We start from the raw sequence: 24,246 nt of genomic DNA on the forward strand, positions 1-24,246 counted from the left end.
TTTTATTTAAGGTCAGTTCCCACATGTGTACTAGAAATAGAAGATATTTTGAACTGGTAATTTTTCTGAAGTAAATGAAGATTTCTTTTCTTGGTACTCTATATTTCCTGATAGAAGGAACACTGAAGTTATCACTGACAAAGAATAAAATGGATATTTTTCATTCCCTTCACCCAAGCACTAGAAAAATCAAACCACATATTAGACTGCATAAAAATAGAACATAATTTTACTTTTGTGATACAAAAATAATTTGGCTTATGTATCACTTCTTCATCCAACAAGCAGGAACAAATTTGAGAGTAAAAATGTACCATTAATCTTTCTATCGTTTCAAGATTACTAAGTGTTAATCTGAACTCTAAATTTGTGAAATATGAATCTGAGACTGCTTCTTTGACTTTATCATCTATCTTTCTGAATACAGTCCTTAGCAGCATTTTATTCTAGTTGTCTTGAACATGTGGAGCTGTATTTGCACCAATGGCAGTATGATGACTATAAAATCTACAAACCCCTGCACAGTCCCAGCCAGCCAAGTCAGCTCTCATTGCAATTCCTAGGGATTTTACAGAAAATATGTCTGAGAATAAAGGGAGGATACTGAGAATCCATACCATGTTCTGGTATATAAAATTCAGAAAACAGGAAAATAAAAGAAAACAACTCTGAACTAAGTAACATTTGTAGCGTTCACTGAGAAAGGATAATAAGAATCAGACTACTCTCAGTAGTCTGTAATTCTACAATTACAAATAAAACCTGTCAAGTTTAGAAATACACTTTCAAATTTTAAGAGTCAGGATTAGTGCATTAAATGATATTTTCCATATCTCTTTTTCTGCCTTAGTTTTATTAAATAAATACATTTTTGACTCTCCATGCAATAAGAGACCTTCATACGTCATGGAAACAACGGTTTTAAAAAAGATGCCACAGTAAATGCACACCCAAAGGGTACCCAAAAGAGAACAACCCTGATTATACAACCTTTGCCATCTTCTACTTTCTGAACTCTTTGCAAGTTTTTTACTACTTTACACAAGGGGCTGAGAATACGACAATATTCTATGGGTGCAAAGACCTTCCACTAAGTAAGCCAACTAGTTACATTTACAAGAAAAATTTTCTTTTTGGTGTAAAATGTTTTCATTTATGTTCATTTTTGCTTGATTATGTATTTATTTGGCATATTCATGAACCAGGTTTTGGGAAATTTGTTGTAAAAACACAAACTAAAATAGTGCATAATTGTGGAACAAAACCAACTCTGAAACTGTCTTATTTTTTAAAATCACAGTAAGTTATACCTAGTTGAACAACAACAGAAGTAAAATGGAAGCAAGTACTTGAAACTTCTGTACCCCTACAGTTCCAGAGAGTTTCACCTTTAAACTTTTTACAGTGGTCTTCCACATAACAAAAAATTAGATTTTTTTCTCCTTTAACTAGATGAGATTTTTCTCTAGCATGTCTTCTGTAATCTCCATCACTTAACTCCTTCCCATCCAACACCTTCAAAAATTAACTTTTGCAAAATCATTTGAATTAACTGAAAGTCAATCTAGAGACATGAACTCAAATAATTGTAGCAAAAACCAACTTCATGCATTTGCACTGTGAAGATTTTTTTTCTACCTTAAAAATAAAAGATTCTGTATTTCCATCAGACTGATACAACCTACTTCATGTAGCTTTTATTCTGAATCAGCATTTATTGTCACAGAAGTTCGCATTCTTATCCTGCATTTACAATACTCGAATTGTCAAGAACAAGTTAAAGACACTGAGCCATCGAGACACCAACCTTGTGGGCAGGGTGCAGCAGCCATCAGCCGTCAGCCTGACTTGGGTTTCATAGCTATCCAGGGGACAAACAACTTGCTGAACAGGGGGACATTCGACTGTGCTGCAATCCACACTGAACACTACAGAGGAAGGGAAGAAGAAAATTTCTTTTAGTCGTGTTTTAGAAGCTGTTTGCAAATTACTTCCTCATAAGCAACCACTTATGCATCAGCCTTATAAGTCACAAAAATTATCCAAAGAATGCACGCTTGCTAGGTAACATTACAAAAAGCCTGCCTTTCTCTTTAAGATTCACTTTTTAAAATTATTGACTCAGGAACCAACTGAACTGATATTAGTTAACAAAAAAATTTATGGAAGTTAGACAGACAACTTTAAACAATCATTACAACTGTGAATATCAGTTAATAGAAATATCCTAGTTATGAAGAATATATATTTCCCACAGCTTTTAAAATAGTAAAAAATTCATTGTTTAATTTTTAACTAATTAAAGTCTGTTTAAACAGCAAAATACTTGGTTTATAGGATATTTAAAAAAATACACTATAGATTTATGTGTGCATGTGTAAAGCACATTTTTAAAGACTATTCTATTAGGTTGTCTTGTTTGTATATTTATATATGGCAAAAATGAAATGCAAATTAACAAATCTTTCGGCATTAGTGAGATGAAGAATTCTAATTAACAAGAAAGACTGACCAACAGTTTTTAGAAAGCAACAAATATCTGTATTTAATTTTATAAGTCATACTCAGGAAAGCTGAAACACATCTATCTCTTATTTGGTACTAAATCTTCCATGTAACAAACAGTACCAGCTCAGGTATTACGTATCTGCTATGCTTTTTCATAATTGTGCTAAGAAAGTGCAGAATAAAACATGGTTCCCTCTTTAAGAAATGAGCTACTTTCCGACTGAGCAAGCAGGATGAACAGAATGTTATCAGGCTGCAAATTATGCAGTATGATATCCCTGATTACTGATTAAACTTCACTGCAATATCGACACTATCACAGCTACTTACTGAACTGCTAAAACAGCTTGGCAATGCTACCCACCGTTCTTACAAGAGCTCATAACCTTCAAAGGCCCATTTTTTCTCTTCTGGTCCTACATTTTCCAAGCTTGATCCTCAGTGGTACATAGCAATAACTGACTTAGTCACCATGAGACATCAGTCTCAGAATTACATCTGCTCTGCATATCTCCACTGCAGTGGTTACAGTGTGATAGTACATGGCTCACTAATATTGAAAAGCAGCACTCTGTCTTTTTTAACAACAAACCCCAAGTTAAGACTACTCAAACGGATTTTTTTTCTCTTCATTATTACATTATTAGATAAATCACAAAACAGCTACAGAGGTAGGACAGGACCTACCTACAGGAGGTTCGCAAGCCAGGCCATGTAGATCTGGCTGCCCAGGACTATGCCCAGGTAGTTTTTCAATATCTCCACTACCTCTCTGGGAAAACTGTGTCAGTGCTCAGTTACCCCCATTGTGAAAAAGTGCCTGATGTTCAGAGGGAAGCTCTTGTGTTTCTATTTGTGCCTCTTGCTGCTCTGGCCCTGTCACTGGGCACCACTGAAAAGAACCTGGCTCTGCTTTTACACTCCCTTCAGGTACTCATATGAACTGATGAGATCTTCCCTGAGTCTCCTCTTCTGCAGGTGGAACAGTCACATCTCTCCCCCAGTTTTCTCACAGGAGAGAGATGAAGACAAATAAGAAATGAAAAATATTTGAAAAAGGAAAAAAAGTTCCTACTTTCTTTCAGATTTAAACAGGTTTCTCAAACTGGAAAAAGTATTGAGACAAACTTACAGACTGGAACAAACGAAATATTCTGAGGTTACAGAACAGCCTGTAACTGGATTCTTCATTTCTTTAAAAGATAACTCCCAGATTAGCTGCACTACTGTCCTAAAAAATAAGACTGCAAACATTTGCCACTGAACTTCTAGGGTTTTTTTCACATCCTACTGTGATTCCAATAATTAACATGTATATTTCATGAACAGTTTATTATAAGCTTTTATTCTAAACCCTTTTTTTTGTCTATCATAGAAGCTTTAAGCTTTAAATAGTTTGAAAAATCAGTGTCTTCAAGAACTCATAAAGATGTTCCAATTTCTTATCAGCAAAATTTCACCCAAACAACCTTTGCTTACAAGTCTTCAAAGAATTTTCTCATGCACTGAATTTGTATATAGAAGCATCTGAGAGGTACCACTTTTCTACAAGAATGTAGCAGAAACCCTGCCATGGTTGCAGACCCTGACATATCTGTAATAGCGTACTACTGCCTTTGTAGACTACAAAACCAAAGGTTTTGAAACTGTAATGAAACTAGGTGAATAAAACTTTCTAGTAGAGTAAGTTAACAAAGTATATTAAGTGTGTTAAGTTTCACCCTGACATATTTCAGCTAATAAAATGGCTGGCTTTTCAACTAATACAATGTACAGTTGAGGGCAAGATCTAAATAAATACTTATGCATCTAAAAATGCAGGAGCAAGTCAGTGTTTGCATTTCTCATGAAACACAGTGGCTCGGCACAGGGTAAGGCTTCAGAAGTCACGGATTTCTGAGGGTTCAGTACAAGGATGCACAGTCTGCATTTACAGCATAGAAGCATGACATGACATCCTTTGCTTTCACTTCAGATGCATTTCAACTGGTTCCTCATGAATAATGCAACGCAACACAACTACACATGATAATGGTAGTCACATTGGCTGCCATGGGAGAAGTGGAAAGGGAGTATCCTTTTTACATTCCATGACACTTCAGAATGTATTACATACAACCATATCATTCCTGGACCTTCAATGCAGCTGTATCACTGCCTGAATCACTTTCCTAGCTGCCCTATCCCTTAACTGCTCTATCCCAGGTATTTCCCAACATGGATCTCCACATTTGCTGATTTTTTCCCCTCCCTCACCTTCATTGTCAACTTAAAAGCCATTTCTCCAGCTCCATTAGAAAAGTATCTGTAATTCTTGCTCACTCTTTTTCTCCAGTCCTTTTCCACTCTTATCTCAAGTTCTGTCAACATAAGCTTCTGACAAATCATCCAATAAAACAATATAAGTACTATTTCTGTAAGTAACAGAGGGTAAAAGAAAAACATTATAGAATTCTATTTCTCTGAGCTGTGTATAAAAGCTTGATTTTGCTGACCCTTGTCCTTAGTGCAAGACTGTAAAAGATCCAGACCTGATTTTCTATGCTGAAGCTGTATCAGGGTGGAGCACAAACTACTTCCCTGTGCGTCATTACACACTACCTACTAAATTTTGCTGCTGATCTCGGACTTTCCATCAAGCCCTGACTGCACAGGATTCCTCAAAGAAGTAAGCCAAACAATAACATTTTCTTTACAATTGTGTTTAAACCATTATTTGGTACCAGAAAAAAAAGAGGAATTTTCAGGTCATGCTGGAGATGAGTGAATGAAAGCTCTACCAAAAGACTTCTGAAAGAATGACAAATGAGTGGTCTTTTCAACACAGGTTATGTCTATCATGACAGACATTTCCCAATGCTTTCCCAAGGATGTCAGAAACTAAAAGACGACACTCCCCACTGCACCACATACAACACCAAAGTTATCACAAAAGGTACAACAAACATCTGTTAGACAACTGCCAAAGTAAACTATTTAGCTTGTTTTATTCAGAAGCGACAGCCAGAGTTCCTATCAACACTGCAGCAAAACGCATTTTAAATTAGATTTTAACTCAATCTTTAACTAAACAAACATGATTTTTAAAATGTCCTTGTTCATAGTGGTTTAGCACATATACTCCCACAAATGTTTTTTTGGGTTATTTTTATTTTTGCTGTTAACACATTATGCAGTTCCATTTGAGATTGCTCATTCAAACTATCTTAAAGAAGAAAAATGTTTTGAAACTGTATTTTGAGAAATGTAATCTCCAGCTTAAAATTAAATTCAACACATATTGACTAAATTCACTACTCATGAATGGACAGTTACATACATCTTGTAGGAATAAAAGAGGTTGCTTATGGAACCAGACTAGGGTTATCTCATCTCTGAGCTTTACAATCACAGTAAAACAAGGAGCATGACATACTTGTTCTCAGTAGGTACAACTGTGATGAGATGCTTGGTGGAGCAACAGGTAAGAATGTTTAAAGCTAATTAACCTGGAGGTTAATAGACATGTGTGACTAAATACTAAGTTTCTTCACTATGCATTTTAACTAAATACCAATGCCTTTAGTTGTATTCCTAAAGTAAAAGGGACAGAAGAGGAAGGGACTCTCAAAATGAAATATTTTATTTTTATTCTAGCATTTAGTGTTGAGGAAACGCTTTCTATTTTCCTTTCACTAACTCTGTTGTCAATCACAGCACTTGAACATACACAGTTCTCAGCAGAAGGCGCCCAACTGAAATGCCAGAGTAAACTAGAGAGCACTGATATCTTTTTTAAGGAGCAGAAATAAACACAATTTATGTTTTAATTGCGCAAGCACTTTATCTTGGCATAAAGCAGCACTGCTGTCACAGGAAGTAGTCCTCCCAGTTTTGTTTCCACCAGAAAGCCCTTGCTGGTGCAAAACCCCTATGAGGCTGGTTAAGCAGACATGGAGGTGCAGGAAGAGTGTTCTGGAAGCATTACTCACAGAACTTAAGTTTTTAGGTCTGTGGCAAAAAACGGAAACACAGTTTTCTCTGTTCAGCATGTTAACTCCATAGACTTGGTGACATACTCAGTAAAATGGGTGACATCACCCCCACAAGAGTATCTGCATGAACACCTACCTCCCAGGCCTTACTCTGCCCTTTATCCCGTATTTTTCTAGCAACATGGCATTTCAGCTATAATTCATGTAGTTCAGTTCCTCTCTAACTCTTCTTTCCTACAATTCTTCAGGATACCAAGTTAGACTCTGAAGACACAAGGTTTATTACCAGGTCTCTTAATTTCTAATCCCCATATGCAAAGCTCTACACTTCCCTTAAATCCATTAGTTTCTTTCCTTCCCCAATCACTTCAAAGTCACTGTTCTTCTACCCTCCTAACACACACCTTCATTTTTACAGTCCCATGTACCTTCACCTCTTAAAACTCCCTACAGCAAAAAATACAAACCACTTCAGAAAACAATATAGGCTTTATTGGATGCATTTATATAGATTATTTTGCTTTTCAGACAGAAAAAATTGAAAAATGGGAAAAGAAATTGTGTCTACTTTTACCTGGCTTGCATTCATAGAGATCACAGCATTCCCCTGGCTTTCCCGATGCCTTAGAAACCAATATATTCAAATAGCCAGGTTGGCAAACCTTCCTCAAGCAGCCTGCAGGATTACACACACAACGGCTTGGGAGTGGACAGCATTCACCAGGAGGAGCATAGCCTTCAATCAAGATGGAATCTTCTGGACATCGAGGAGAAAACTGGACCTCACAGCGGGCCTTGGAGCAATCAGGTTTCTCTTCTGAAAAGGAGAGAAAAATCATCATGCCATATGTGTCAGTAAAACACTGAACCTGTAAAGATAAACTCAGATAAAGCTCCCTCTCTTCTGCCTTCTCCCAAAATAGTAAAAAAGAAAAGGAAACAGCAGCTTCTGAACTGATTAGTGAAAATTTCCAAATATCCTTTAAAAAGTATAGGTATTTGCAAGACGGCAGCTGCCTTATAAAATATTTCTACAAGTTTCCAATCCATGTGATGTGTGTGAGGGTTGAACCCACACAGCCTCAGGTAGAGCTGTGAAGTCACACATTTGGCAAAGATGTTAAGAAACAACTTGTCATATCATGTCAGCCCTGATTTTCACACCTATACCTTCGGTTTCCCAAGACTTTCCATTATGGACTGATTTAAATGGATTGATTTATTAACCTGAACTGAGCTCTCACATATTCAAAAAGCAAGTTAAAAGTTCAACAGCTAACATATTTGAACAGCTCATACATTAGCAGAAGAGGATTTTTTCTGTACACAGTCCCAATGTTCACATTAGAAGCGTTGTTCCTATGTACTTCAGCAGCTTTAATACTAAAAGGTAAGAGGTTTGACTATGATGATGGTGAGGTTTGTTGATGATCCTTATGGGTCCCTTCCAACTCAGGATATTCTATGATTCCTTCATGTACAAGTACTTTTATATTTTTTCTTAAAACCATCAAAGATTACTAACCTAAATGAGGTACTAGATCGCATCATAGCTCTTTTCTTACAGTTAAAAATCCTACTATTTCCATCTATATTTAAAACAGCCTTGACTAGATACGTATTTTGCTTAGAACTTTAAATAACATTTTTAAGACCAATTTTTTTTTAAACCTACTCTTACGTTTAGGTTCTTATCTGCTTTATTAAACACATTGTTCAGACTGAACATTACTGGTTACAGTGGTTCACTGCAGAGTTGTATAAATAATAGATAACATACTAGTTTCAGTATTTTATTGATAGCCTTTAGTTTATGGATATAATAAAAGGCTTGACATTCTAGCTTTTAAAATTATTTTCATTTCCACTGCATGTTTGCTCAACATGCACAGTGACAGAACTGCTGCAGTAGCAGCCCTTAAAAATAATAATAAAGCCTTTAAAATACTCATGACAGACTCTTGATAGAGCACTTGTACTCATGATGACCCTTAAATTCCCACTGTTCATTACTGTATTTATCCTAGCGTTATGCATCCAGTGATCTTCTGATTTCCATGACTAATAGATAATCCCATCCCCACGCAATCTCTCATGCAAATACTTCGTATTATAAGTATTTTAAAAAGTTGACCTGCTATTTTTCACTTGACTGCATTTACATACATACATGTATCTATATGACAATAAGCATTTCCTTAAGGACTGCTTAGATAATTCAATACAATTAAAATTTGACCAATGCAATAGGTCAAATAAAATAAAAACTATTTTTGACCAATTTGGCTAACTTTCCAAAAGGCAAGGTTTGTCAGAAATGCACGTCAAACTGTTCAAATTCAGACTATTAAGGACTCTAGATAGGTCTTTTTTGAAGACCAATGCAAAGTCTACTGCTGGAGTTGGTAAGACCACCTAGCAAAGATAGGAAAACAAGGATATGTCACTACCTACATGTAAGAAGCATCACAAACAATAGAAGAGAGAAATTAAAAATATAGAACCATGTAAAATATTTCTGTATGAAATATTCACTCAGTGTTTTACAGTTATTATCTTCAATAGTCTTTTCCACGTTATTCTGCTCGATGTAGTTAAAGTTAATAGACTGCAACAGGAGTCTTACCTAAAGCCAGCACTGTTTTCAGAGGAAATGGTTTAAACCTAACCACTATCTTGCAAAATACATGTTTATGTTTCAATACCGGGTAGCATAACACCAGTAGGTATTTATAAACCTTTTTCTTCTTAATCCACATCACTATTAGTTTTGTACTTCATAATCCCAAAAAATAAACAAACAAAGCTCTACTAATAACTCCCTGCTAATACTCATGTAAATACTGTACTTCCAAATTACATCTCAAACTATGTACATGTTGAAATATTCCCTTCCCAATATACAAACGCAACTGAGCAACAGGAAACTCAAATATATTCACCCACGCTGAATCAACCAACAGACAATTATATTTCAGCTTCCCAAACTCCAGCCCACAACAGAGTCAAAGGCAGGTTAAGAAACTTTTTGCAGACTATGTCACACTTTTTTTCTTGATTTAGATGTCATTTTCCTTTATGGAAAGCAGCTACTGACTAAAATGGTATGTGGTCAGCAGTCTATGAAGTGTTTCCTTAAGCATAATCTTTATCTAAAACATGAAAATCCAGCAGCTCCAGGTGTAGCATTACTATGTTGGTTAAAACTTTCATCAGCTGGCACCGCCCTAGTGTAAGTGCATTCCAGGTCCAGAACTCACTGCAATGTAAGAAGGTGGGGGTTCAGCTTTACTGCATCTCAGTAAAAGCTGATGCAGGCTCCTCACTTTGATACCAATTTTGGATAAAAACCACTACTTCTAAGCAACCAATTCAGAAAAGTTTCAAGGTTTTTCTTCTTGTTATCTCAGCAAATGACAAGATCTTTTCTATCCACAGGGATTCATTACACTAAACTAGTTCTATCTTTTCATTATTTCATCGAAGAAGGTGTCAAAATTTAATCTGTTCTCAAAATAAATGACAAACATTAATACAGCAATAAATGTCACTGTTTTAGCAGAATTCCTGATTTAATTCCAATACATACAGCTATTTAAGATTTCATCAAACAAGAATTGTTTAATAGCTCTTTTTTTCTTTATTAACAAACACTTCTAGCCCTTACAAAAGGAACATTAAAAAAACCCCATGTAAGAACAAAATAATTAAAAATACGCCAACAGCCTCAAAAGACAGAAAGCAGGGTAATGCCAAGCTGTATTCCACAAAAAATCACTCACCAGTGCTATTTCTGCTACTTTGCCCCTTTTACACACCAGACAGACTGTTTCAAAGTAACTTCTCAACAGACCAAAAGAAGCAGAGCCTGCTGCTTCTCTGTCAAATAGACACATTCACTGCAAAGCACTGACCTGTCCCCTAGATGTTTTAAGTTACCGTCTGTTACACAAATCAGGTTCTTCCTGACCCATGTCTTCAAAGTCAAACAATGCATCAGGACTTAAACTCCATTTTCTTATCTTTTTTTTGATAATAAATAGAATATAAACAAATACTATGTATGTCCAGAAACACGAGAACATAATTTTTCAAAGCACTGTGGTGAATGTAAAAAATTAGGCTTTTGTGGAAAGGGAGACCTATCTATAGGACTATACATGTGATTTACTATGAAATAAATTAGTATAGCAAATATATACATATTCCTTAATAATAAGGCATCTTAATACACAGATTACACAGCAAGATACATGTGTCGCATTGTCCTCACCCATAGAGCAGATGCCTTCACAAGAAGAACTTCATACAACCCTAACTGCATGTAGAGACAGTAAAATTGCTAAAGCAGATACATGGTTTCTTAACCAAGAGGCTGTACTCAGGACAATTATTGCACTAATTAAATTTATATTTTTATAAAACATTGTTCTACCTCTACATTTGAAACAACTGATATGCATCATTTAATAAATTTACTATTCCAAAAAGGAAAGAAATTGCTTATACAACTCACCAATTAATTTACTGAAGTGAGGACTTCTATACACTTATGCTGTTTGATTATCAGAATCAGACAGTTAATCACAAAATCCCAGTATACATAAGGTTGGAAGGGACCACTGTGGGTCATCTGGTCCAAACTCACTGCTCAAGCAGCTTCCCCCCAGAGAACATGACACAGGATTGTGCAATACCTCTCAAAGCAATCTGTTCCAGTGCTCAGTCACCCACACAGTAAAGAAATTCTTCCTCATGTTCAGGTGGAACTTCTGTGCACCAGTTTCTGCCCATTGCCTCCTGTCCTATTGCTGGGCACCACTGAGCAGAGCCTGGCTCCATCCTCTTGGCACCTCCCTTCAGATACTCACAGACATTGATGAGGTCCCCTCTCAGTGTCTCTTCCTGAGGCTGGACAGGCCCAGCTCCCTCAGCCTTTCCTCATAAGAGAGATGCTCCAGTCCCTTAATCATCTTTGTTACCCTCCACTGGAGCTGCTCCAGCAGCTCCACATCTCTCTTGTCCTGAGGAGCCCAGAGCTGGACACAGCACTCCAGATGTGCCTCACCAGGGCTGAGCATAGGGGCAGGATCACCTCCCTTGACCTGCTGCCAATGCTCTTCCTGCTGCACCCCAGGATTCCATTGGCCTTCTTGGCCACAAGGGCTCACTGCTGGCTCATGGACAGCTTGCTGTCCACCAGAACCCCCAGGTCCCTCTCAGCAGAGCTGCTTTCCAGCAGGTCAGCCCCCAGCCTGTGCTGGTGCCCGGGGTTATTCCTACCCAGGTGCAGAACCCTGCATTTCCTTTTGTGGAATTTCAGAAGGTTCCTCCCTGTCCCTCTCTCCAGCCTGTCGAGGTCCTTCTGAAGGGCTGCACAGCCTCTGGGGCATTGGCCACTCCTCCCAGCTTTGTGTCATCAGTGAACTTGCTGAGGAGGCATCTGCTCTTCATCCAGGTCATTGATGAATAAGTTAAACAATACTGAACCCCGTATTGAAGCTTGGAGGACACCACTGCTGACAGGCCTCCACTAGACCCTGTGCCACTGATTACAACCCTCTGGGATCTGCCGTTCAGCCAGGTGTCTTGGGGTGATTTTATGACAGTGTATTCCCTTATGGTCTGCTTTATATCCAGAAATGGGTCCTGCAGCTTTAATGGGTCCGAGGAAAGGGGGTGGGGGGAAGCTGGGCAAATTCTCCAGCATGGTTTGTGTTCAAGGACTCATACACACTCCCCCACATTCTCTTGCCGCAGCAGAGCTGAGAGTTGACTCCTGCTTTTAGCTAACCTGTTAGCTGAGACAAGAAGTTTTTCCCAGGACTGAATACTGAAATCCTCCTGTAACTACCTCTTCTGGAACTGTCTGGCCTAGCTGTGATCCGAGAACCAGATCATCGGACCCCGTGGACCGGCACAGAGGCTGAGAGGACACCGCATCCTGGCCTTGGACCTCAGGAGGGGCTGAGCCAGCTACAGAAAAGAACTCTGAATCCACCAGCTTTCTCCACAGTGAGGAGGTTTAATATTGAATAGCTATTAATTTTTTCCTGTGCCCTGCCAGCACTTTGTTTGTTAAATAAATAGTTTTTTCACTTTCCTCCAAGAAATTCCTTTCCATCAGTGGGGGGAGGGAGTGCCAAAACTTGCCTTCTGTGGAGGAGTGGTTCCTTCCAGAGCGTTTCCCCCTAAACTTGTCTCAAACCAAGACACCAGGTCTCAGTCCACCTCACTGTCCACTCATCCAGTCCATACTCCCTGAGTCTGCCCTATGAGGATGTTGTGACAGACAGTGTCAAAAGCCTTGCTGAAGTTGAGGAAATAGAAAAAAACCATATGAAACTCAATCACATTTCAGTATATCCTTTAAAAAATATCCCAACCATTAATAAGGAGAACAATCACTTTTCAGGGATGCATCCACCAAGCTTCCCCTAAAAGTCTGAACTGATGACCTAAAACTCACTAAGGAAAACATTGCTGGCTGCAAATGCTGCTTTTATGTTCAAAAAAAGCAGCATTTCAAATAACTATACAAAGAAAAGAAAATGTTGGTTGGTTTTCTGACGAGGTTTCTCTCTGGGACACATTCTCTTTATAGCCTTTCATCAAACGCCACCGAAGCTGGTAGCATTCTAGTATCCCTGACATCTCAGCAGCCTGAGCCAACAAAGAATCTCTACATAGATAAAGGAAGAGTCTGGATCAATCAAGCTTTTGCGAACAAACTATTCTGAGACAGACAATTTTCTTAAGAAATTCAGAAACGTAGCTGGAAATAAAACATTCTTAGTAAACTGAACACAATCCAGACAGGAAAACTAACATTTTGATGAATTCCAAACAAGAATCCTCTCCTTGGAAACAAACTTAATCCCTACTCTAAAAGGCAGCTCTAGAGATAATTTAATATACAGTTCTCCAGTTTACCAGTGACAGTGTTATTTTTAGATATAAATTACTACTGGTAGAAGTTTTGCATTTCAGGACAAACTTTACTTCTGTAGGTCTGGAGGTTCAGGCTTACTTCCTTGTACTTTGCTAAGAGACTGCGAAAAGACCTTGCTGTTATTGAGTGCAAGAGAGAGTACCCCCTACAATTATTAAGAATAACCTAAGTTACAATGTATAATTGAAAAATAATAGCTGAATAAGATACAATGCACTGTGTGCTTTATCATTAAAACAGGGATCATTCACTTAAAAAGTCAGGATGTCCCAAAAAAATTTCTCACTTTCACCTCAGAAGTGTACAGGAAAGCTGAGCATCTCAGAAGTTGAGGCACAACAACACTCAAACTGACCTTTCACTGCAACCACAGCATACTTGTTATAAGGTGTATGAGGGGGAAGAGAACAATCTTCAAAGGATAGAATAATAATAAGAAATAAAGATATGGATTTGAATTTTTTTCTTTCCATTAACTTCAGAAAGGGTCTGTTATAAAGCAACAGCCATAAACCCAGAACTTTGTCACAAAGTTTCTCCATATCAAAAGCTACAATGTGTTTTTAAAATTATACTTCCCATGACCGTACAAAGTTCTAATGGTGAAGTGGAGGTATAATGGCAAGTTACTGAAGCACTTATGTTGCAACTAATGCTTTCTTTGAGAGAAGGCAGCTTCTTTACCTTCCTGAAAGGTTTATGCAATACTGGGTACTGGTTTGATATGTTTTTATTAAGACAGTCACTGAATATAGGAAGTCTAGATCTCAGGCGTTCTTCATTTCTTTTGTTTAAGTAGAGCAGTTGTAACAAAAACCAAGCCAAACCACCCCTCAACTTCCCCCCCCCCCCCATCTTTGTTAATACCAAAGCACTATGTAAATAAGAATGGCTCCTCAAGAAATATTAAACACTTTGCTTTCACCTCTGTATCAAATTCTTTTCCTTCATTATGTTTGCATGCTCTGCTTTGACACGCAGAGAAAGTACATGCCAATTTTATTTAATGAGAAAAGCAGAACTGTTAAAGCATTGGTTAGTACAGTGAAAGGATCCGAGGGTATAATCTAGTGCGGGAGAAATAGAAAAGCCCTGATGGGGATGGGAGGGTCTTCTCATTCTTCAGGTGAAGTGGAACACATCCATGCTTCTCAGGAAACCATTTCAGGGAGGAATTTTTATCATTTTGTCAGAGCTTCATGTGATGCTGTTACTCAGTCACCATAGAAACAAGGACAGAATGTTTTATTGGAGGAGATGGCTGAAAAGAAGTATCAGAGACGGGTCCAAATGTTTCTATCAAGATATTTAAACTGTTCTACAGTTGATCCTTTAAAATCAAGTTTTTAATACATATGCATATGGATATACACAGATATACACACACAGAGATGGAGAGAATACATTCTCTTTCTGTTAGGTCAATACAAAGAATACAGAATAAGAAGCACTTTGAAATAGCAAGCTTCATATTTCATTTTTCTGAGTAGTTCAGAATAGGTTACGATTTATAAAGATGAACATTTTACATGACTAAGCAAAGCAATGCACTACAGTTGGCATACATGCTTTGAAGGCACATGTTCAGCTTTTTATTTTTGTTTCACTGTAAACCATTTCTGTGAAATCTAGGCTCAAACACAGTCACTTTTATTGTACAATCTTACAGTCATCATTGAGATACATTCCAAACAACAGGCATACTGTACTGTTATACAGTGGCAGGAAGGAAATATTTAAAGGATTAGAGATAAACAAGAAAAATGATTACCCAGCTGAAGCAGTCAGACAGACAGGGATCGATATCGGAATGCAAAACACCCAAAAGGATTTTCAAGAATCAAAAGGGCAGTTATAGTAGATTAAAAAATGAGATTAACTTACACGTGTAATATGCACAGTACTGTATATGGGTGAACTGCTACAAATAAAAAAAGGAACTAGAGCCTGACCTTTTACCTAAAACTGGACTTTATTTAAAATCCGTTCTATTTTCTTAATGAGTCTTGCTACACTTCCCAGCATTCTGGTGCTCTGCATTTTATGGGCACACAGTGGGGCAACCTGTCTCACCCACATTATAGCCTAATCTTCTCGTATTATAACAACAGCATGGAACTAACCTGGGCTAAAAAAAGTGACACACAAAAAGACAGTCACAGATACCAGCTTTAACAAACATGCATTCATTGATACACATTTTTGCAACACAGTATTCACTACAGATTTCCCAAAGATTTTCCATTTCGTGGACCAAATAACCAGAAAAAGGGTTATATCACTCGAGACGGCTACAGTCAAGGAAGACAGTAATCCCCTCTGGGTAAATAGCAAAGCTATTCCAATGTTATAATTCCATTTCCTGAACTAGTTTCTTTTCCAATACTTAAAATATTAAAAAGAAAAGTGGTAATTCAAAACAAACAAACAAACCCCAAAAAACACCACACCAGAATTGCAAACAATCCTGACCCAAAACTGATGTCTTCCGAAGAAGGAATTAAGAGACTCAATGAGGATCTGTCAAACACCTTCATCTAAATGCAAATGCAAGTTCTATAAAACCAATAAGGTTCGTGGCAGTAGCTGCATTTGGTTTCAGATCTCCCAGCTCACAGCATTCTTCTGTTATGCTTAGAAGCACTCAGGTCTTGAAATCCCAAAGGTAATTTTACTTTTCCTTCATTTTATTCAAAACCTGCTTTCAACGAATAAGTATTAGCTTGATGCCAACAAGTTAATCCAAATCAATAATAGATAACATTAGCTGACAGAACTGTACATGAAGGACATGAGCCCAGCCCACTGCACAGAACACAGGGGAAGCTGTGCCATCCCTGGGACAGGACCCATTTCTACTGCTAACTGCACTGCGTTCAACAGAAATAAAGCACCTTTAAACTTCAGTGGTAAAAATCCTTCAGAAGTTAGTTGGAGAAATGAGCCAACAGCTGTAGTCAGATTTACAGTTGTGTTGCCTCTATTGCAAAATAAAATTTAAAAATGTTTTCAGTACTGTCATGGCTGGAATAACATTGTATACTGTGATTTCTTTATATAAGAGAGCCTGTTGTGCTGGATGAATGGTACTACTCCTACTATTGTTCAATCTTTATATATTGGCAAATCAACTGAAATTTCCAAAGAAAGAGTATGCAAACAGAAATGAGATAGTCTCACCTATAAACTCAGGACTTTAAAGAATGCCAAATCATTCTGTGAATAAACCAAAAATGGAAACACTAGATTTATAATCAATATAAACTGCACGTACTTCGATGACTTACAAAAATGTACACAAGCAGTAAATTTACTTAAAGCAGAAAGTACTATTTATTGCAACAGTATATTCAGCTGCAAAACCAAAGGTAATGCTGAGTAAGTGCCAAAATGATGACAAAGCACAACTATTTGGAACAATTTCGATTCGTACAGCTTAAGAAAACAGTACAAGCCTTTGGAGAGCTGGGAGCCCTTGGCACAAGAGCCCTCTGCACTCCCTTGGAGGAGAGAGGCCTGAGGGCAAAAAGACTCTCCCAGAGATAAGCAACCTTCCTCAGGGTCATGGTGACAAAGTGAACCACCCCCAGCACGCCTTGTTTCTATATGGTGATAGCCTGTACCCAGTTGGCTAGTTGGTTTCTACCCCACCCCCTGCCTTTCCCATAAAAGCCCCCTGTTTCTGCCCCTCAGGAGGGAGCCTTTGTCCCTGGCCTTCCCTTCACAGGGGCTGCTGGACAATAAAAGCTGCCTCTGTGGAACTGCCAAATGAGGCTCCTGTCTCCCTGTCCCCAAGTTCACCTTGGGTGATTTCACAAAGAGCTGATATCACAAGAACTGGAATCACTTGTAGTGGAGAAGTTGCTACACTTGCTGAAGTCACCTGCTGCCCAGGGTGGCCTGCCACTGCCCCTGGAAGAGTTGTTCTTTGCAGGACACGCTTTCTAGGAAGGTCGTGGCACACCGGTGCTGACCAGCATCGGACCCCCCCCGTGATACGAGCCTAGCTGATATCTGGAGAAATAATCACAAATATTCACTGAAGGAGAAGCACTGCAATGCACACCTTGATGTGGAGAGGAGAAAGGGATTTGAATTCGAGGACACACCGTATACCTCACAAAGGACAAACCTCTGAAGACAGCTCAGGATGAAAGGAGCACCCAACAACTTACTCTACCACATAATCACACCCAAAGTAGTGTCTCAAGTTACTCTTAGCTTCTTACTTAAAGTCTAAAAACATAAGCAGAACAAGGACTCTTGCGTTTGCAATAAGTGCAAATTATAATGAAAATACATACATGAGTTTACAAGGAATAAGAATTCACATGTGTATGAAGCTAGCAACTGAGACGGAACAGCAGGAAGGGCAATCAGTTTTCTGGAGCTGATTAAAAAAAGCACCAGAGTTGTAAACATTAACTTAGAAATGAGGGGTTTGATAGTCAAAGAAATGTAGTTTTTGTTGTTAGCAAAATTGAATCAACTCCTGTCTGCCCTTCAGTGTTTTGCTTGGTTAATACAAATAAATTTAAGGTATGTGTTTTCTTTCAGTTCTCTCTGATAATTAACTGATAAATGTTAAAAAACCCCACTAAAACCCACAACACCCAGCCCACACACAGTATAAGAAGGACCTAAATGCCTTAAGACACTTCTGGCAAGTAAACTCCAGTATGCAAACTAGTTTTCCCAGTTATTATGTTCGAAGAACCGCTGTCTCTTACCAGCTTAACCTCTGTATTTTTATTAGAGTGTTTCTAAAATTCTTTCACAAAAATACTCAAGATGCATAATTATCAAGAAAATCAACCCTGTTCAACATTTTGATCTTCTCTTTATTAACCTAACACATCACAGTAGTCAGAAACTACAAAGAGAAGCATAGTTTCCTTCTTTTAGGTAAACAGAAAGTGACTGCTTCCAATGGCGAAGGCCAATGCCTCAGTGTTTCAAGACATTTTCACACTCCCAACTGCCTTGGTTAATCTCTCTTGACTTCTCTGGCTTAGTTTCTTCCTAAACCCTTCAAAATAACCTCTCTACTTTAGAATTTAAACACATTTTTATTATACAAGATTTTCCATACAACCAGAGATCTTTCCAAATTCTTGCTTTTTTCCTTTATGTCTTTTTTAACATTAACATTTCTGTTGTCTCCCCAGAATGAGTTTTAATGCCAACTACTCTAACTGTTCCTTTGCTACTCATCAGTTACCAAATCTGCATCATTATTGAACAAAATTTCCATGCATTACTTAGGACAACAGAAAACAACTCTACCTATAATAAGAAATATGACAGCAAAGCAAAAAGGGGCCATTATAATTTTAGAGGAAATCTATACTGACACTATACTGACTATCAGAGAATTCTGATGTAGAAATTCTTAGTGTCTTGCAGTGAAGAGATTCTACAGACTTTTTACAACATTTCCAATTAGAAGAGAAATTGTCAACGTGAAGGAATTAAACAGCTCAGTTCTCCAGAAAAAGTAGATATCGGTTCTTACTAGATCTATTTTTGCTGAGAAATGACACTTTACAAAATTCTAGTTAGGAGCATTTCACTGAATACAGAAATGGTGGATATTCCACACAAAACATTATCTTTTCTCCAAAGGCAAAGTCTTCTAATAAACTGCCACATTTGACACTTAAAATGCAAAATGCAGAAATAAGCAGCTTATCAGAAGACTCCAGTGTAAAAGAAGCCAAAGCACTCTGTTCTTTGGTTCTTATACTGAAGGCAATTTCTCATATTCCATGTAAAAATATGGAATAAATAAATATAATAGAAACTGTGCTTTCGTGACTCCAAAGAACATTTGCACTAGGCAAAATAAAATTAAATAAAGCATCTAAAAATCATGCAAGGAATTCTGTTAAATTCCAAGCTCCTGCTTGCAATACCTGCTTTCACTGCTAGTTTGAAGGTGTTTCTGCATTTTTACAACTGTCATTCACACAAATAAAAAAGGAAAAACAAAATATATACTGGGGAAAAAAGCAACAAGACAAAAGAAGCATGAGAAATTTTAATTTTATTCCAAGATCTAGACAGCTTAAGCTTGAAAAGACAGATGCCCTACTGCTTGACTGAAGGTTTTTGAGAACTGATTAGAAAAATAGACCCCTGGAAATTTGAGAATCATCTTACTAGTCCTGCTTTCACACTACAGCAGTATCCTAACCAGAAAAACCTACACATTTCAGGGATGGTGGGTGGTGGCGCGTGTGCAATACATGCACACATGGATTCATAACCAGCCCTCAAACACAGTAAGACCACAAGGAATCACAGTATGAGAAGTTTGTTCTGCTCCGCGGTACTGCTGCACAAGACGTAAGAAACCAGATTACATTTAAGACAAACTAAGAATCATGCAATATCCACAGTCTTTATTCCTCAGTCAGTCACTAAACAGGTGCCTGCATAGGACTATGCAGGTACATAAAAAAAAAAATTGATGATATCCATTAAACACAGCTTCAAGTCCACCATACATTAAACACTACTAAGTATCACCACCCTCTTGCAGCATCCCTTATTCTACCTTAAAGCAGCAACAACCCACAGAGGGAATTAAATGTCAGAACTACAAAAAAGCAGAAAGTCAGAGTTTACACAGCACCGAGCTTCTGTTAACACTAGTACAAGTATTTTGCTGACTTCAGTAGTCATTAAACTTGGACCCCTCTGTTTCAAGCTGGATGGAAGCCAACACCTTGTATTACAAAAAAAAGACAGAGTCTGGAAAAAGACCAATGATCCTATGCCAAATATATAAAAATAATCTCTCAATTTCAGAATGTTGTTGGCTGCAATGTTCTTTAATTAGATTCAGTTTCTGATCTCATTTGAAGCATACAGTTGTGTATTAAATACCTGGAAAGTTTGTTTCCAAGAGCAGATTAAAGGGGAATGATCTAGAGGATTGCAAGCACGGTAATCTGTTTATCCCCAAGTGTATTGTTTGGATTTTTTTTTTTAATCATACTATCAAAAAGTATCACAAATTATCCTGGCTCAGACATTTTTTTCTGATTCTTCACCCTCTGCTTTTCTTAATCTTTATTCTTCATTGACCTTTCCTCTTAAGTTATCCACTTATTGTTTATGTCCTCTTTAAAGCAAACCTCAATTACTATTTATTTCACATCTTTTCTAATCTGTCTTTTTTATTATACATCTCCATCAGTACGATACACAGCAAAGTACTTGTTTTGTGTAAAAATCTACCTTAAAACAAAATATTAGTTTCTCTTAAACACTAAGCAAGAACATATTTTGTGGCATCTTGCACAGCAGCTTCCACGACACAACTGAAAATAGAACAAACTAGGAAGTTCAGATGCAGAAGCTTTAGATTAGCATAATCTCTTATGGTAGTTTGGCTAAATCTTGAATGCAGATTAAATTTACAAGCACTAAAATGCAGGTTACAAACCACTGTGGAACATTAGGCATTGTGGCAGAAGCTACTGCCAGGAAACTGCAGCTACAGATGCACTTCCTACGTGAAGCAAACTAGTATCATTGCCAGCAAGATTCCCATGATGGCACCCCTTGCACAAGTTTGGGATTCAGTCACCTCCAAAGCCATTCCATTTTTTAGATCAAACTCAGGAACTGGACACAATCAATGTACATTAATCCTATGTATAAAAGTTTGCAGCACACGTTACAGAGTATGTGGTTCCGTGACCAGAGACAAGGCGTACGGACTTATTAATAAATTGGTCAAGTATGAAGATGGCACACTATCCACAGAAGTTATTATCATCTTTAAAACAGTAGAGAAACACTGTTGTGTTGTATTTGTTGTATTTGGTGAGGACACTGTTGTATTTGGTGAGGACAGACTCCGTGTCAAACCTGGAAAAACTCTAGAAGTGGGAAGACAGCAAATGCGGTTTTGAACAGTATCTACTGAGTGCCCCGAGGAAGGGACTGGCTCTGTACTCTCATGTTACAATGACAGTGGATCCTACCTCACAAACACACCCTGGGAGGCAACATGAGCAGCAAGACCAGAATTTTAATAGAGAGCTTTCGTGAACAAAATGGTTCTAATGCTTGAAACAGACTAAGGAAAATAGAAGAAAGGAGTTAAGGTTACTAGCAAACACTAGGAAATTTTTTTCTCAAAAGATGCAACGATCCTTACAACCATGATACTGCACTGATCCAACAAACTCACACAATACATTCAAGAGATCCCAAGGCTGAGAAGTTATTCTTTCATATAGGCCAAGCATTGCAGAAGTGAGCAAAGCCTGAGCAGTGCTAACCAGGAAAGCCTGTTGACGTTCAACGAGGTAACAGCAGAAAGCAAAAGCCACGAAATAGCCTTATCAAATACCACAGACACTGGTGCTTACACATCTCAAAGCAGAGATTTCATTGTTTTCCCCTATTTGGCTGGAAAAAGACAGCAGAGAGAATAAAATCTAGTGTTACATGATGAGGTATCTCACGTCACTTAAGATATCTCCTCCACAGTACATCTCCGTGAACAGCAGTCCTCACAGTAAAGCAGCAGCAACAGAAGTAAATGAGAAAAAATGAAAAAACCAGGTCTTTAGTTAAAGCAGTTGTAGGTGCTAATTGCTAACAAAGGCAATATTAATGAGGTGAGTTTTAAAGGAGACTTTTCATTAGCACAACTCAAAATTCACTTTTTTTCCAACAAAAAGAATAACATGTAAAACATGCCGCTGAGTACTACTGCCAACAATCTAACAATTCTGTTCTAATCTTTCTTTCAATCTATGCAATGAATGCACTTTCTCAACACAGAATAAGTACTTGCTTTCACGGAAATCTGGATCAAGACTTACTAACATTTATCCAAAGTCTCTGTGATATAACCAAGCAGGAAAGACAAGATTAAACAATACTGATATATCAGTAATGGCAAAATAGGATGCAAATATGTCAATTCTGTCACCTGCATGCCTTGTGAAACATGCCTTAAGAATCCCACCAGCATAAAAAGAAAGAATAATTGAAATACAAAGGAAGAAAGTTGAAAATTTTACTCCAAATTTCTTACCACATGCATACCCTCCCCAGGCACTATGACCCATTAATGCTTAAAAGGAAACAAAGCTAGTAAGTTTAACAAATCTCTTGCACTTAACCCTTAACCTCACACTTAACTTACCTGATATCCTATAAAGCAGGATTTTAATTATCACTTTAATAAACTGGCCTTCTTCCACTTCACATAATTTTCTTGAATTATGCAGTCGATTTTAAGACACTTTAAAATATACTTAAGCACCAACTTATTCAGCACCAGCTTATTTCAGGAAAAAAACATTAAATAAATAAAAATTAAGCTGAGTAAATGTCACGTTCAGCTACAATTTTTGTTATGCTACAAAAAGAAGCAACACTTAGATCACACAAAAGTGGACAATACAAGCTTAAGTAACCTGTAAATGCATTGTTTAAGAAACGTGGAAAGACTGCCTTACTAAATTAATTATTTATATAGCAAGATTTAAGGACAAATATTCAGTTAGCATAAATTGCCTTAGATGCTTGACAGGACTTAAAGAAAGGACTTGTAAGTACTTCTGTGGATTCATATTGTCTCTTGTCCTGCGCATTACAGTGTGGTAACTAAGAGCACAGACTGAAAAAAACCCCAAACAACAAAACCCCACAAAACCATTCCCTACACCCCAAAAACACAGCAAACAAAAAAAACCCCCAAACCCAAATTTTAAAAAATGCATCACAAAAAGAGATGAAAATGAACAAAAACATGACCAAAGGCATAGAAATGCTTATATAACAGTGAAGTATCCAAACCAAGAGACACCTAACATATATAGAAATGATGCTCCAATGCATGGAAAATTCAGAAGACTTAGGACCAAATTTCAGGACCACATTTAAATGGATTGAGTTTCTATTCCTGGTTTCAGGAAATTCAGACAAGCTATTTTGATTGTTTCACTCCCCAATCTACCATTCTTTTTAGCAACACGATTTCTCCACAAGTGCAAGGGAACTTGTTCTGCATGTGATCTCATGCTTTGTGCAACATATGATCCTTTTTTCAGTTAAGAGTCCTAGGTGCTACAAAACAACCACTCCACTCCAACCAAACAAAATCCCAACTTTTCAGTATGTATCTGAAAATGCTTTACAGCTGCTAAAAATTCCTAGTATTCAGGAATAAATGGACAAGTTTTTCTTCAATAGAAAAATGGCATCCAAGTAGTCATCCTTGACTAGATCAGTTGAAAAGAAGGTAATAAAAATGCATATTCACAAGTCAGTCACTGGCAAGTAGTTGTGAATTGGTGTTTTACAAAGAAACTTCAGTTCACTCAGTTTTTGGTAGGCAAAACTCAGTCTAAACCAAAGCATAATGTATCCATCTTTCTTCTTTAAATTAACCCTCACACCCTAAGCTATAGACCCATATGCAGTTAGAGAGTTTGCTAAAAACGTCCTATTCTGATCAGAACAAAACAAGAATGGAAGAAAACATATTTTGGTTAATCGCTCCCAAACAATTTTTTCAGAAGGGAGCTGCTTCTAAGAAAAGGTAGAAAAGCCAACCACTGTCCCAGCAGGGTGAGCTCTATGGCGTAAATTTGAAAGCTGCCTCAAATGCATCCTAGGAAGGAAGGTAGAGAGAGAGGAAATATAGACAGCATCTAAACCAACTAGGTTATGTAATCTATGAGTACCTCATAGGTATCACCTTGTAATGTATTAATGACTCATAGAAACTACCTGTTCCAACTGACATCATATGGAAAAAACAAATGCTTGCAGGTAATA

The 24,246-nt window shown here is 37.6% G+C and overlaps 1 protein-coding gene across 3 annotated transcripts in view; it reads right to left on the minus strand.

Annotated features, from left to right (window-relative positions):
- Positions 1–24,246, minus strand: part of CRIM1 (cysteine rich transmembrane BMP regulator 1) — a 173,729-nt gene that overhangs the window by 81,295 nt on the left and 68,188 nt on the right. For all 3 annotated transcript variants that reach the window (XM_048296630.1, XM_048296632.1, XM_048296631.1), the window contains exons 3-4: positions 7,057–7,299; positions 1,808–1,928 (exon numbers count right to left, since the gene is read on the minus strand). In XM_048296630.1, coding sequence (XP_048152587.1) covers positions 1,808–1,928; positions 7,057–7,299 — 364 coding nt within the window. The remainder of the gene's footprint in view (positions 1–1,807; positions 1,929–7,056; positions 7,300–24,246) is intronic.

The sequence above is a fragment of the Corvus hawaiiensis genome, chromosome 3 (genome assembly GCF_020740725.1).
Source record: "Corvus hawaiiensis isolate bCorHaw1 chromosome 3, bCorHaw1.pri.cur, whole genome shotgun sequence".
In the NCBI taxonomy this organism is placed as follows: Eukaryota; Metazoa; Chordata; class Aves; order Passeriformes; family Corvidae; genus Corvus; species Corvus hawaiiensis.